Raw genomic sequence first — 16,779 nt, forward strand, 5'->3', positions numbered from 1 at the left:
ATAAAAACTGGGCTTTGGAAATTAACAGTATAATTTCTATGGGTAAAAGCGCTTTTGAAAAGGTGAAACAACTGTTGGCAGCAAAAAGAATTCCGATAGGTTTTTTAAAAAAATAGGGATACCAAGATGTGTTCAGCGGGAACTATAAATCTTCACTTTGTACACATCTACTAAACTAGAACTGCAACACTAGCAGCCTCGACGCTCTAGAAAAAAATGAAATTTATAGCGCCTTCAAAGAACAACCGCAATACATACTGAAGGAACAGAAATAAAAATTTTCTCAACTGGTTTAGACATTTGCTCTAATATAAGTGCCCATGTTGAGGCAACCTGTCGTGATATTGGCACTCTATTGCAGTATATAAAATGAAATGTTGATTAGTATTACTGAGTAGTGCATATTACTTTATAATCTCTGCCTATTGTAAACCCATATGCCAAAATCTTGTAAGTATATCAAAGTGAATGAACGAAAACATTGGTTCTACGTACTGTTATTCTCACATTACATGGTTATCATTACGTTATGTTTGGTAGATACCTGAAAATGGCATAATACCGAAATTGCAATGGTAAAATAAAATAGCTGAGCGCTAGAGGACTTCATTTTAAAAAGTTATACAACATGTTGTCGCATATTAAGAGAAATTATACTGACTTCTTTAGACCCTAGGAGTGGTTTCCTGAATTCGTTTGATGTCTGTTGTCGTATCTACTTGATGAGGAATCTAATCTAATCTAATCTAGGATTCAAGATGTTGGATCAGTACTGTAGAATAGATCATACCAATGTCTTACATGCGACTTTCTTCACACAGGGGCAGCACCTTCCCAGAATTCTTCTAACAAACGAACTTATAAAATCAGCAGCAGTGAAGGAAAAGTTCGTTTCATACTACTTTTAGTGTTATTTCTAAGTAGGTAAATGATGTAACAGGTTGCAAAAGTTTAATACTAATCGTGTATTCCGATACTACCGGGCTTTCTTTTTATTATGATTATCATCTTACATTTATGCACATTGAAGAGAGCTGCCATTCTTCAGAGCATGTGAAAATAGTGTCCGTGTCTTCTCACAAGGATTCTTTGCTGTAGGCACAGCATCATCAGCGAACAGTGTGGTTGCGAAGAAAAATGGTAGAAGTGAAATGGACTGACAGACTGACAAATAAAGAAGTAAGAGTCTACCTAAGAAATGGAGGAGAAAGAGAAATAGTGGAAATGAGAAGTAGGCCTAATGTGTAAATATTGCAAGGTGGCGTGGTCTCCTGACCTTCATTTCTTACATATTCCGACCTCACCATCACATTCTGCGTATCAAGGCGTTTCATTCGAGCCCAAACTCGATAGGGTAGTGTCAATTTTACATATTTCCGTTTAATCGATATTCAAATCTAATAAATGAATCACAAGTGCGCATCGAGTTTAAAAAGTCGAGGCTGGTGTACACAGCCATTGAAGACATGATGGCCACAGGAGTTTTTGTTCAGCGGAGGCAACCAGCCTGCAGAAAAGTCCGTAGGAGGGTGAGTTAGCATGCAGCTGCATCGGCCAGCTCGCCGCCCAGGCACCAAAACAGTTTTTTGCTAGAAAAAATGGTTAATGGCCCGCATGTTCACCTTAAAAGCAAAACCCACTGCATTTTTTGAGAGCCCCAGTATACGCATTTTTGACAGGCCTAGTGCGCAGTTTCAGAGTTCTCACAGGTGGACAGTAAATGCCTAACACAGGTGCTATATATTTCCAGATTGGTTGGCTTAAACGGAGCGCCATTCTCTCGTTTGTGAGAGTAACGCTGATTGGCGGACTACTTCTGATGCAATGAGCCGGAGGAGAGAGGGAAAGACAGCGGATGATATACCCTTTCACTTTTTGCATGGAGAGGGGTCGTTCCAGTGATGCTCTTGAAGCGGGAACGCGTAGTGGGGGCGAGTGCGCTCGTGCATGTACGCAGATTCTCTACTCAGCACTGCACTGAGAGAGCACCTGTGGTGTCACCGCCAGACACCACACTTGCTAGGTGGTAGCTTTAAATCGGCCGCGGTCCATTAGTACATGTCGGACCCGCGTGTCGCCACTGTCAGTGATTGCAGACCGAGCGCCACCACACGGCAGGTCTCGAGAGACTTACTAGCACTCGCCCCAGTTGTACGGACGACTTAGCTAGCGATGCACACTGACGAAGCCTCGCTCATTTGCAGAGCAGATAGTTAGAATAGCCTTCAGCTAAGTCAATGGCTACGACCTAGCAAGGCGCCATTAGCATTATATAACTTGTATCGTCACGCGCGATGTACAACAATGATGGATTAAAGTTAAGTATTCCAGCGGCTACGTACTTTTCTTTATAGCATTCATTACGTATCCTGTTTCAGACCTATCTCTAGCCTGCGTGAGTTTAACGCGTGCATTCGGCCTCCTCAACCAAGTAGTGTGTGTAGTGTTGGCTAACTGCTAACACTACATATTTTGGCGACGAGTCAAAAAAGGGTCTTGTTCTTTCTACTTGCTTACATTTCATTGTGTCATGGCTTCGCCACAATCTCCAGATGTACTGTCCGAATTTTATCGCTTGCAGAATCAGCAGACGCAGGTGTTATTGGATGCCCTTGGACAGCTCGTTCAGGGTCAACGTGCAATGCAAAACGGTGCGGCAGCTGCTGCTTCACCGCTACCGCAGCCACAACATGCTGTTGCACCCCCGTTCCGGCCATTTGACCCAGCAATGGAAAGCTGGACGGAGTGGTCACGCCAATTTGGATTCCATCTCGCCGCCTACAGAATTCAAGGTAACGAGCGGCAGCCTTTTTTATTGGCCTGTGTCGGTGTGTCCACCTACCGTGTGATAGTGAAATTGTTTCCCCGACGCGACGTAGCGACTCTGTCCTACGAAGAAATTTTGTCGGCGTTAGATGCCTATTTCAAAGAAACGGTCAATGTCGTTGCAAATAGGTATACGTTCTTTCGTACAAAACGTACGGCCGGTCAGACTAATAGGGAGTGGGTTGCAACATTGCAAGGACTTACTAGGGATTGTGCTTTTGAGTGTGAATGTGGACTCCCTTATTCAGATACAATGGTACATGATGCAATTGCACAGAACGTTTCTGATGTTCTTATACGGGAGCAAATTTTGAAACTAGTCAATCCCTCCCTTCAGCAAGTGATAGACATATTGGATAGGCAAGACAATTGACTTTGCTCAGGAATCATTTGCCACTACGCCAGCTGTGTGTCACATTAACCGGCCCTCCGGGCGCGCTGCACGGAACGATAAACAGCCCTCGCGCCCGTCCGCGCAGCTGTGGCCTTGCTCTCAAACACGTGTGCCACGTAAGCATGCCAATGCTGTGAAATCATGCCCGCGGTGTGCTACTAGACATTCGCGTGACAATTGCCCATCACGCCAAGCTATTTGCTTTTTCTGTAATAAAAAAGGACATGTTCAGAGTGTTTGCCAGAAAAAGCTCAGATCGGACAATAACAACCATTCCAGGCCCTTTGCTTCACGCCGGAATCGAACCAAGAATACTCAGGCTTGTGAACCTTCGTGCATGGACATTCATGTAGTTAATTCCACTCTGCCCAGTGCCAATTTCTCTAACAGTGACTGTGTTCGTCCCACAAAAAGTGTGCGTCGACTTCGACGGAAATCTCGTCCGGTCGCAAGTGCTACTGTACCAGTGTCTGTTCACGTTGCACGAGACAGTCGCTCTTGTCGTCAGCAGGACAATAAACTTTTTGTAGACTTGGACGTTGAAGGCAAAGTGATCCCATTCCAGCCTGATACCAGAGCTGCAGTTTCATTGATCAATCACGACACGTACAAACAACTGGGCAAACCTCCATTGCGTGCCGCAAAGGTTCAGTTAACTAGCTATTCCGGTCAGATTATTCCTGTGTTAGGACAGTGCACCCTTCTTGCAACATACAAGGGACAAACAAAACTTGTGTCATTTTACGTTCTTCGTTCTTCTTCTGCTGTGAACTTGTTTGGTTTAGACTTATTTCAGTTGTTTAACATGTCTATAGTCAATCAGGTCCTATCAGTGAACCAGACTGTGCCTTCCAACAGTGTTTCTCGTCTATGTGAAGAATTTGCAGACATTTTTGCACCGGGCCTTGGTTGCGCTCAGAACTATGAAGCACATTTGGAACTGAAAGTCAACGCGCAACCGAAATTTTTTCAGAGCGCGCAATGTTCCCCACACATTGCGTGATATGGTCGCAAGAACATTACACGATTTAGAATCACAAGGTGTAATTGAACGTGTGCAGGCTTCTCTCTGGGCCTCCCCTTAGTAATTTTGCCAAAACCTTCCGGAAAACTGAGACTTTGTGTGGACTTCAAGGCAACAGTGAATCCACAACTAGTGATTGCAACTTTTCCTTTACCCCACCCGGAAGATCTTTTTGATAAACTGTGCCCGGGTAAATACTTTTCGAAATTGGACCTAGCGGATGCGTACTTGCAAATACCAGTGGACGAAGAATCCCAGCGCGTCTTGGTGGTTAACACGCATCTTGGTTTGTACCGATTCAAAAGACTGCCATTCGGGTGTGCATCCGCCCCTGCATTGTTTCAGCAATATTTACAAACTGTTTGTGCGTCGGTCCCTACTGCTGTGAACTATCTGGACGATATTGTGATCTCCGGAAAGACGGCAGATGAACATTTAGCACATCTACGAACATTATTTCAGGTATTGCGACAAAATGGTCTTCGCTTGCGGAAGGACAAATGTGTGTTTTTTGCTCATGACTTACCATATCTGGGACATGTAATCAATGCCCAAGGCATACATCCGAGTCCAGAGCACCTCCGTGCCATACAAGACTTGCCTTCGCCGCAGAATTTGAAGCAGCTACAGAGTGTGTTGGGAAAAATTAACTATTGTCATAACTTTCTCCCGCATGCCTCTTCCATTTCAGCTTCGCTTCATCGCTTTCGCCAGTTGAAATCGGCGTTGCTTTCCAATACTTGCCTTACGCCATTCGATCCCCAGAAACCCCTTTTGTTGATGGTACATGCATCGGATTTCGGGATCGGTGCTGTGCTTGCGCACAAAGATGGATCGCATGAAAGCCCTATTGCCTTTGCGTCCACATTGCTCTCGTCAGCGAAAAGAAATTATTCACAGATAGAGAAAGAAGCTTTGGCTCTCGTATTTGGTGTTACTAAGTTCCATGATTTCTTGTATGGTCGTCACTTTACCATCATCACAGACCACAAACCTTTGACGTCGCTTTTTCATCCGAACAAGCCGGTACCTCCACGTACAGCGCAGAAATTCATTCGCTGGTCTATTTTCCTCTCGCAGTACCGCTACGATATCTTGTATCGGTCCACTGCTAAGCACGGAAACGCCGATGCGTTGTCCCGTTTGCCTGTTGCTGAGGATAAAGCATTCGATTCTTCCGAACTTGCTTGCATGTTCATTGATGCGGAAACCGATAACGTGGTCGAATCGTTTCCGATTGATTTTCGTCGTGTAGCTACAGCCACAGCTGCTGACCCTGTCCTTGCTACCGTTTTGCGTTTTGTTGCTACACAATGGCCCTTGTCAAAGTCGCGGATCGAGGATCCGCTGGTTCGCCGAATTTTTGCTCACAAGGAGAGACTTTTTGTACGACGTGGTGTTTTGCTGTTGCGTTCTGATAATGATCAGTCCAGAGTCGTGGTCCCACGTTCGTTACAGTCCTCTGTCTTACGGCTTCTTCACAAAGGACATTGGGGTATAGTGCGAACGAAACAACTTGCTCGTCAGCACTGTACTTGGTTCGGAATCGATGCTGCGATTACGAATATGTGCTCTTCTTGCATAGCGTGTGCTGAACGACACTCCGCACCACCGCAGAAATTCTTTGCACGGCCGAAAGCCACTTCCCCTTGGCAACGCTTGCACATAGATTTTGCTGGTCCATTCTGGAATGCTCGATGGTTGGTTGTGGTCGATTCTTTCAGTAATTTTCCTTTTGTTGTCCGGATGTCTTCCACGATGTCATCTGTCACCATCCAAGCGTTATCCGCTATCTTTTGCATTGAAGGTCTTCCACAGACTATTGTTTCCGACAATGGCCCACAATTCATGTCCGCAGAAGTTCAGTCATTCTGCAAGGCCAATGGTATTCAACATCTGACATCCGCGCCGTTTTCGCCTCAGTCAAACGGTGCCGCTGAACGATTGGTCCAGACTTTCAAGTCACAGATGTTGAAGTTGAAAGAGTCGCATTCTCGGGAGGACGCGTTGTTGCTCTTTTTGTCTTCGTATCGCTCTCAGCCCTTTGATGGTCGCTCGCCGGCTGAGTTGCTCCACGGTCGTCCTCATCGAACCTTGATGTCTTTGCTGCATCCGCCGCATCAGGTTCCTGTGCAGCGGCAGACTCCTGTTTTCGCTCCAGGCGACGTTGTATTCTATCGCAACTATCGAGGTCCACGGCGTAGGCTCGCAGGGGGCATTCTTCGCTGCCTCGGCCGCGCGATGTATTTGGTTTTGGGGGCCTCTGGTGAGGTGCGTCGGCATCTCACTCAGCTGCGCCTCTGTCGTCGCCTGGGTTCTGCCGCTCCCCGTCTGCTTTCAGCGACGGTGTCGTCCGGTCGGCGCCCTGGGGACCCATCTACTGGCTCGCCTCATCCCCAGGTGTTACCGACACTGTCTTCCATTTTGCCTCATGGCGACGCGCCGCCGCCGCCGCCTGTTCTCCTGCCGGAGCCGCCCGCAGAGGACGCGTCGCTGCAACCGCCTGGCGCCTCCCTGGGTCACTCGCCGCCGATCGCTTCCCGTGACCAGATGTCCTCCGCCATGGAACTTTTGCCCGCTCCGGACCAGATGTCGCCTTCGCGCGTCGGGTACCCCGACGCAATGGAGGTCGACCCTTCGGCCCCTCCTGTCTCTCTACGGGCGCGTACACCGCATGTTGACGTGCACCCTGGACTAGGTTTTCAGGCGTTTCCTAGCTCCCCTCGGACCGAATGGCAGGGTGCGGGTGGCACAGCCTTGCCTGTTGTTAGGCTCCCCACCTCATCGCATACGTCAACGTGGGGTCCTCCCCACGGCGGGCGGAAGCCTTACAACACGCCGATTTGCGGGGGAGGAATGTGGTGTCACCGCCAGACACCACACTTGCTAGGTGGTAGCTTTAAATCGGCCGCGGTCCATTAGTACATGTCGGACCCACGTGTCGCCACTGTCAGTGATCGCAGACCGAGCGCCACCACACGGTAGGTCTCGAGAGACTTACTAGCACTCGCCCCAGTTGTACGGACGACTTAGCTAGCGATGCACACTGACGAAGCCTCGCTCATTTGCAGAGCAGATAGTTAGAATAGCCTTCAGCTAAGTCAATGGCTATGACCTAGCAAGGCGCCATTAGCATTATATAACTTGTATCGTCACGCGCGATGTACAACAATGATGGATTAAAGTTAAGTATTCCAGCAGCTACGTACTTTTCTTTATAGCATTCATTATGTATCCTGTTTCAGACCTATCTCTAGCCTGCATGAGTTTAACGCGTGCATTCGGCCTCCTCAACAAAGTAGTGTGCGTAGTGTTGGCTAACTGCTAACACTACAGCACCTCTGTCTCTAGCGAATCGGAGTGATACTCTATATTGAGTCGCTCGCGATTAAGCGTTTGTTAACTGTGTTAGCCACGACCTTGTGCGGTGTGAACACAGACAGAGTATTAGTTAGTGCCTGCAAGCGAACACTGAGTGGCATCGTGGTGGACTGATTATCTGACCAGCGTACCACGCCAATAGACTAGGGGCAGATAGGAGTCCTTGACTTCGTCAAGGCGTAGTGAGAGTTCGATTGGCGAAGGTCAATACAAATAGAAAGAGATAGTTTTATTATTTTTCAGTAGCGAACTATGCAAGCAGTAGTCATCGCAGGTCACGGTATTGTGCGCTACAGCATAGGCGAGCCCCATCTTTCCTCCATTAGAAATAACATGCTTCATGCACGTCACTCCATTACATTATCGCGCGACAGCCTTGACCGTACTTAGAAAAATTCAATCGGATAATTACTGCCTACATCGTTCGCTACTGAAAGATAACGTTATTTACTCGGCAGAATGGCTGAAAGCCGTCCTTACTCAACTTGAATAATTATCCGAGAGATAAAAGAGCTTTCCCACAGTTTGTATATAAATTTCATTAACAGGATTCGTATCCATCAGAGGTAACCTCTCAGGTCACTCTGCGGCCGAGTCTTTTAAAAGGAAAAGTACTGTCTCTAGTTCTGGTTCTCCTGCCCTTTCCCCCTTGGCCACTCCCTGGGAGGAAGGACAGGCCTGCCGGCTTGTGGCGAAGTACTTCCCCCGCTATTTAGTCTGTTCTCGGACCGATGGGGGGACGTTCGCCACCTCCAAGCCCATGTTCTTTGTCCAGCACATCGAGGACATCTTCGGGGAAATCGAGGCTCTCAGTAAAATGCGTTCGGGGTCCGTTCTTATAAAGACCACCTCCGCCACACAGTCGGCGGCGCTCCAGGCGTGCGACCGACTAGGAGACATCCCAGTGTCCATTGTCCCGCATCTGGCACTGAATAGGACGCAGGGGGTTATTTTTCATTGGGACCTCCTGCTGCAATCTGATGAGGAGCTCAGGGCCAACCTGGAGCGCCGAGGCGTGCATTTCGTCCGGCGAGTCCAGCGCAGCCCCAAAGACCATCGCATCGACAAAAAAAATGGCTCTGAGCACTATGGGACTTAACAGCTGTGGTCATCAGTCCCCTAGAACTTAGAACTACTTAAACCTAACTAACCTAAGGACATCACACACATCCATGGTCGAGGCAGGATTAGAACCTGCGACCGTAGCAGTCGCGCGGTTCCGGACTGCGCGCCTAGAACCGCGAGACCACCGCGGCCGGCCGTCGCATCGACACCGGGGCCTTTATCCTCGCCTTCGAGGGGGACGTTCTCCTGGAGAAGGTAAAGGTGATGTGCTACCAGTGCGACGTGCGACCTTACGTCCCGCCTCCTATGCGCTGCTTTCGGTGTTTGCGCTTCGGGCACATGTCGTCACGGTGTGAGGCTGAGCCCCTTTGTGGCGATTGTGGACGTCCTCTTCGTGAGGAACATACATGCACCCCACCACCTCGGTGCGTCAATTGTCCTGGCATCCACTTGCCTCGATCTTTAGACTGCCCCGCATATAAGAAGGAGAAGAAGATTCAAGAATTAAAAACTTTGGATCGTCTCGCTTATTTTGAGGCCAGGAAGAAGTATGACCGCCTCCATCCCGTGACGTTGACAACTTCGTTTGCCTCAGTCGTGTCCACTCCTTCCACAGTATCCTCACCCCTATCCTGTCCCTCCTCCACCTCCTCACCCCATCTGGGGTCTATGCCTCCGCCTCCCAAATCCCTCCCTTCCAAATCCTCCTCCCTCGTGGCCCCTGCCCCCTCTGCCCCAGGGGCCACCCTTCCTCCTCCTCCCCCTCCGCCGCCTGAGAAGCGATCCTCTTCTCAGGCGTCCATCGGGGAAACGTTCCGGGCCCCGGCTTCCGAGGTCCAGCCATTCCAAAACCGACCCCGTGCGTGAGGACCTACTTCGGGTCCCGCCACCATCGCCGTGCCTCATTGGACTTCCAAGAAGGCCTCCAAGAAGAAGTCCTTATCCCCCTCTCCACCCCGGCGCGTTTCGTCTGACGCTCCATCCGTGAGTCGCTGCTCCTGGCCGTCCTCCGTTTCGCCGGGACGCTCTGCTGCTAGGCGCTCAGCTGGCCTCTCGTCGGCGACTGATGTTGCCCCTCCTACGCAACCCGGGAAAGCGGCCGCAGCTGGCGACGACTCGATGGAACAGGATCCGCCTCCCGCCGGTTGTAGCGTTGTTCCCTCGAAACCTGGCCATCCGCGGCCGTCGAGGTGACCGGCTCTTCACCCGTTTCGTTCCCCCTTTTTTCTGACTAGCGATGGCTTTGTTACATTGGAACATAAGAGGTATTCGATCTAATCGGGAGGAATTACAACTGCTCCTCTGCCTGCACTGTCCGCTCGTCCTTGGTCTCCAGGAAACCAAGTTGCGCCCAACTGACCGTATTGCTTTTACCCACTATATCTCGGAGTGGTCTGACCTCACCCCTGTGGACGGTATTCCAGCTCATTGTGGGGTCATGTTGCTCGTTCGGGACGATGTCTATTACCATCCCATCCCATTGACCACCCAAGCAATAGCTGTCCATATTACTCTTCCTGCCTTTACTTTTTCTGTTTGTACCGTCTACACTCCATCGTCATCCGCGGTTAGTCGGGCTGACATGATGCACCTGAGTGTTCAGCTTCCTCCACCGTTTTTATTGTTTGGCGACTTCAATGCCCATCATCCCCTTTGGGGCTCTCCTGCATCCTGTCAGAGAGGCTCCCTCTTGGCGGATGTCTTCAACCATCTCAATCTTGTCTACCTCAATACTGGCGCCCCGACTTTCCTCTCGGACTCTACTCATACCTACTCCCACTTGGACCTCTCGATCTGTTCTACCACTCTTGCCCGTCGGTTCGAGTGGTATGTCCTTTCTGACACCTATTCGAGCGACCACTTCCCCTGTGTCTTTCGTCTCCTGCACCACACCCCATCCCCACGTCCTTCGAGCTGGAACATAGCGAAAGCTGACTGGAGACTTTACTCCTCCCTGGCGACCTTTCCGGACCACTATTTTCTCAGTTGTGACAGTCAGGTCGAATACCTCACGGCTGTTATCATCAATGCTGCCGAACGTTCCATTCCTCGTACTACCTCTTCTTCACGTCGCGTTTCCGTCCCCTGGTGGAATGAGGCTTGTAGAGACGCTATCCGTGCTCGACGACGTGCTTTACGCACCTTTCGCCGCCATCCTAAGTTGGCGAATTGTATTGAGTACAAACGACTCCGAGCGCAATGCCGTAGAGTCATCAAAGACAGCTAAAAAGCTTGTTGGGCCTCTTTCACCAGCTCCTTTAACAGTTTTACTCCCTCTTCTGTCGTCTGGGGTGGCCTGCGCCGGCTGTCGGGCATAAAGGCCCACTCCTCGGTACCTGGCCTGGCTTCAGGTAATGAGGTCCTTGTTGATCCTGTGGCTGTCTCCAACGCCTTCGGCCGCTTCTTCACGGAGGTTTCAAGCTCCGCGCATTACCACCCTGCCTTCCTTCCCAGGAAAGAGGCAGAAGAAACTCGGCGACCTTCCTTCCACTCGCTGAATCTGGAAAATTATAATGCCCCCTTTACTATGCGGGAACTCGAACGTGCACTTGCACTGTCCCGGTCCTCTGCTCTGGGGCCAGATGCCATTCACGTTCAGATGCTGGCACACCTTTCTCTGGCAGGCAAAAGCTTACTTCTTCGTACCTACAATCGCGTCTGGACCGAAGGTCAAGTCCTCATGCGTTGGCGTGACGCCGTCGTTGTTCTTCTACCCAAACCCGGGAAGGATAGACACCTTCCTTCTAGTTACCGCCCCATTTCTCTTACAAGCTGTGTCTGTAAGGTGATGGAGCGCATGGTTAACGCTCGGTTAGTTTGGATTCTTGAATCTCGACGGCTACTTACCAATGTTCAATGCGGCTTTCGTCGCCGCCGCTCCGCTGTTGACCACCTTGTGACCTTGTCGACATTCATCATGAACAACTTTTTGCGAAAGCGCCAAACGGTAGCCGTGTTCTTCGATTTGGAGAAAGCTTATGATCCCTGTTGGAGAGGAGGTATCCTCCGCACTATGCACAGGTGGGGACGCGGTCGCCTGCCCCTCTTTATTGAGTCCTTTTTAACAGATCGAAAGTTTAGGTTACGTGTGGGTTCCGTCTTGTCCGACGTCTTCCTCCAGGAGAACGGAGTGCCTCAGGGCTCCGTCTTGAGCGTAGCCCTTTTTGCCATAGTGATCAATCCAATTATGGATTGTATTCCACCTAATGTCTCAGGCTCTCTTTTTGTCGATGACTTCGCGACCTACTGCAGTGCCCAGAGAACATACCTCCTGGAGCGCTGCCTTCAGCGTTGTCTAGACAGCCTATACTCATGGAGTGTGGCAAATGGCTTCCGGTTCTCTGAAGAGAAGACGGTTTGCATCAACTTGTGGCGATATAAAGCGTTCCTTCCGCCATCCTTACATCTCGGTCCCGTTGTTCTCCCATTCGTGGAAACAACTAAGTTTCTAGGGCTCACACTGGACAGGAAACTTTGTTGGTCTCCGCACATCTCTTATTTGGCTGCCCGTTGTACACGTTCCCATAATGTCCTCAGAGTTCTTAGTGGTTCATCTTGGGGAGCGGATCGCACTGTCCTGCTTCGCTTGTATCGGTCCATAGTCCGATCAAAGCTGGATTATGGGAGCCTCGTCTGCTCGGCCATCCCTCTTACGCCGTCTCAACTCCATCCACTATAGGGGGTTACGTCTTGCGATCGGAACATTCTACACTAGTCCCGTCGAGAGTCTTTATGCTGAAGCTGCCGAATTACCATTGACCTACCGGCGCGACGTACTGCTTTGTCGGTATGCCTGCCGGCTGTTGTCGATGCCCGACCACCCCTCTTATCAGTCCTTCTTCGCCGATTCTCTCGACCGTCAGTATGGGTTGTATGTGTCTGCCCTGCTGCCCCCTGGAGTCCGCTTTCGTCGCCTGCTTCGACAATTGGATTTTGCCCTCCCTACCACCTTCAGAGAGGGTGAGAGCCCGACACCACCTTGGCTCCAAGCTCCGGTTCATATTTATCTCGACCTCAGCTCGCTCCCGAAGGAGGGTACTCCGGCTGCAGTGTATTGCTCACGGTTTGTCGAACTTCGTGCGCGACTTGCCAGTCACACCTTTATTTACACCGATGGCTCCAAAACTGACGATGGTGTCGGCTGTGCCTTTGTCGTCGGGGCCGTCACCTTTAAATACCGGCTCCTCGACCAGTGTTCCAGCTTTACGGCCGAGCTTTTTGCTCTCCATCAGGCCGTTCAGTATGCCCGCCGCCACCGCCATTCATCGTATGTACTCTGCTCTGATTCACTCAGTGCTCTTCAGAGCCTTGGAGCTCCATATCCGGTCCATCCCTTGGTGCAACGGATCCAGCAGTCCCTCCATTCTTTTGCTGATGGTGGCTCTACTGTCAGCTTTCTCTGGGTTCCCGGCAATGTAGGAGAGCCTGGGAATGAGGCTGCTGATGCTGCAGCCAAGGCTGCAGTCCTCCTGCCTCGAACCAGCCTCCCATTGTGTCCCGTCATCTGACGTTAGTGGGGTTGTTTGTAAGAGGCTTGTGTCCTTCTGATGGGATACTTGGTCATCACTTCAAGCAAACAAGCTCCGGGCAGTAAAACCGTTCCCAACCGCTTGGACAACCTCCTCCCGACCATGTCGGCGAGAAGAGGTCCTTCTGACCAGGTTGCGGATTGGGCCTTGCCGGTTTAGCCACCGCTACCTGCTCTCCGGAGACCCAGCCCCGCAGTGCCCTTGTGGTCATGCATTAACAGTGCGCCATGTTTTATTGTCGTGTCCCCGTTTTAGTCAATCTCGTGTTGTCCTGTCTCTGCCATCTACTTTACAGGATATTTTAGCTGATGACGCTCGAGCAGCTGCTCGTGTTCTTCGTTTCATTACTTTGACTGGCTTGTCCAAAGACATCTAACTCTTTCACTTATTTTATCTGCATCTTTTTACGAACTTTCTGGTGTCCCCCCCCCTTGAGTTTTACTAGATTCTGTGTGCTCTAATAATTGTGACTGGGCGCTAATGACCTCAGTAGTTGAGCGCCCTTAAACCCCAAACAAAAAAAAAGAGGTAACCTCCTATTCCGAAAAGAACTCGGTAATTTGTGTATCATTTTATATATAAAAGTTTCACTTGATTTTTCAGATTTTGCAATAAATATTTTCCGTTCGTTTAATGTTTTTCTCACACTAACTAGCAATACTGCAGTACCCATGTATCCCACTAGTTACGTGAGAAAATAGAATATTTTTGTGTCTTTTCCTTACAGCAGACGGCTCCAGAAGATATTTATTGCTGAAAGTTTTTCAGGCAATTTTGGTACGTTAGGAGCGTCTGTCTGATTTCTGTAGTAGTATGGGGTGGAAGCTGCTTCTTGCAGGAGTCAAAGTGTACTTGTCAGATCTATACTTGAGTATTGCTCATCAGTGTGGGATCCGTACCATATCGGGTTGACGGAGGAGATAGAGAAGATCCAAAGAAGAGCGGCGCGTTTCGTCACAGGGTTATTTGGTAACCGTGATAGCGTTACGGAGATGTTTAATAAACTCAAGTGGCAGACTCTGCAAGAGAAGCACTCTGCATCGCGGTGTAGCTTGCTCGCCAGGTTTCGAGAGGGTGCGTTTCTGGATGAGGTATCGAATATATTGCTTCCCCCTACTTATACCTCCCGAGGAGATCACGAATGTAAAATTAGAGATATTAGAGCGCGCACGGAGGCCTTCAGACAGTCGTTCTTCCCGCGAACCATACGCGACTGGAACAGGAAAGGGAGGTAATGACAGTGGCACGTAAAGTGCCCTCCGCCACACACCGTTGGGTGGCTTGCGGAGTATAAATGTAGATGTAGAACATAACAACCACATACTGACAACATTTTGATAGTATGAAGAAGTTGCCTGCAATGAAGAGACTGACATTGAAGGAAGCATTGGAGGAAACAGAGGGGGGGGGGGGGGGGGGGGAAGTAGAAGACTTAGTCGAATGCTGTATGATATACAAAATAGACGAAGTTAGGAGCACATGAACGAGTAGACACTTGATAGAGAAAAGTATAGAGCATCTATTCGATACCTATTTTAAGACAGATGTATCAAAGAAGACGGATACGTGGAGAGAGAATGAACGCACCCGAAGGCGACAGTCAAGGTGAGCAGCCCCCGGTGTGAGAGCATGACGCCCTTGGGCGGCCCCGTGGTGCCGGAGGAGCAGAGGATGGCGGCGCACGAGTCGAGCCAGCCGGCCGCGTCTGGCGGGGACAGCGCCTGCAGCGCCTGCTCCGGATCTGCGTCTCGCTGCAGCCAGCCGTCCACCTGGGACAGCGGCAGCGCGGCGCACCCAGCCGCCTCACCCACTGCTGACAGCGCCGGCTCCTGGCCCACCACCAGCTTCGGTCTCAGCATCTGCTGCACCACCACCTTTAATTCCTCTGCAACAATGCCGTTGTATTCCACTTATGGGCACACTTAGTCGATTTTTCATTTATTAGACAGTGTGCATTGTTATGCTGACTTGTGCAACTAAGATGTTTCGATTCAGTTAAGTTTATTTATTTTACTTTAGCAGGTGTTTCCTTTTATCAGTAGATGCCACAAATTTCTATCCCGCCAACCTTCTTCCAATGGAAATCTCATTTCCACAGCTTTGGCTACAGTTCTTCTCCATGTTTTCCCATGGCCTCTCTCGGCATCTTCTCTCTGGCGGACACCAGTTGAGCTAACACTGCGACCATCGTTGTTCTTCCCCACAACATATCACATGGGAACCGTTGAGGGCGAGGTCGCAAGTTCAGTCTTTAGTAAGGCTCATTTGAAACTGTGCTGTTAACATTTATGACAGGAAAAATATTAACTGCTAAGGACTCACATCACTCAGGAGGGCAACAGAAAATGAGTGTCAGGGAAGTGCAGAGCTCAACCTTCTTTGGGATGTACGTATTACACTTAACAGAATGGACATCGTCAACATTCAAGAAATGTTCAAAACAAACCATTAACATGCGCCATAAACACCGAATGAAAAATGGAGCGCCACAGTGATCACATACGTCGGCACAATCAAGACCAAAGGCGAACCCCTTCAAGTTACAAACCGTACAGGATGAGAGAACCGATGGAATGTGATCGCATGCAACCCAGTGCAAAACAGTCTCTCGTGCAGATAATCGTTGAACTGGCTATCCTTTACGTCGTAGCTGCAGATAGTGTGATAATATGTTTTATAGGCACGGAAAAAACAAACATCCAGAGGCTAACTTTGTCCAGTGGTTGCTGGTGGTATGAATTGCAATGTCACACACTTTTCAGGAGGGATTGTTTGCTCTAAACACAGACCAGGAATCAAGCAAAACAAGTTATTTGTACTGCAAATTAGCCACAAGCAGTGCTCATACCATACCTGCAGATCTCTTACACCCATTTCCCCACTCTTGCTTCCTGTGACCTAAATATTCCTTACTTCCATTGCAAGATCATTCACACGAGAAAGAAACGTCGGGGGCAGAGCACCTCCAACTTCTAGCAGCACAGTAAATAACTTTCCTGCCGATTTACCATCCAGATTGTCAGTAGGCATGTATACGAATACGTTAAGGCATTGATGAAATCTGATCTTGATAAGACTCTCTTGGTACCTCATATTTCCAGGTCTTCTTTAATATGTATTTCCTCTTAAAATCCCGATTGGTCTGAGTTGAAAACAAATTCCTTACTGAACGATGGGATAAGTTTGTTTATTTCATTTAAAAATTTTCGGGCCAATGCCGCAGTTTTCTGTGCATCGTCAAGTTGACACTTTGTTTGAAATTTCGTCGTCTTACGTCTTCGAATTCCGTAGCATTGTTTGAAATTATGCAACCATCCACTTCTTCCCTTTAAATCACTATAATCTATGTCATGCGCAATTTGATGTGCATAACACAGTAGCTCACTATCATGCACATCCTGTAAATAGCATCCAGCATCCTTGAAATCTACGCAAGCACCAGGTTCTGTAACAATTGCGCTTTTGCCCTCCCTAAGTACGTATAGTTTTTGTTATGCGCTACACGATCATATTGCTGAGGACTTATTCGAAATCGCTTCACAATTGTTTTTTTATTATAC

At 49.2% G+C, this 16,779-nt stretch overlaps 1 protein-coding gene across 3 annotated transcripts in view; it reads right to left on the reverse strand.

Annotated features, from left to right (window-relative positions):
* Positions 1 to 16,779, reverse strand: part of LOC126236730 (luciferin 4-monooxygenase-like) — a 223,639-nt gene that overhangs the window by 176,813 nt on the left and 30,047 nt on the right. Inside the window, exon 3 of one of the 3 annotated variants that reach the window (XM_049946257.1) lies at positions 14,989 to 15,104. The exons of the other annotated variants lie outside the window; for them this stretch is intronic. Within the exon in view, the coding sequence (XP_049802214.1) occupies positions 14,989 to 15,104 (116 nt within the window). The remainder of the gene's footprint in view (positions 1 to 14,988; positions 15,105 to 16,779) is intronic. 3 annotated transcript variants of the gene reach the window in all.

Source organism: Schistocerca nitens, chromosome 2 (genome assembly GCF_023898315.1).
Source record: "Schistocerca nitens isolate TAMUIC-IGC-003100 chromosome 2, iqSchNite1.1, whole genome shotgun sequence".
Lineage (NCBI taxonomy): Eukaryota > Metazoa > Arthropoda > Insecta > Orthoptera > Acrididae > Schistocerca > Schistocerca nitens.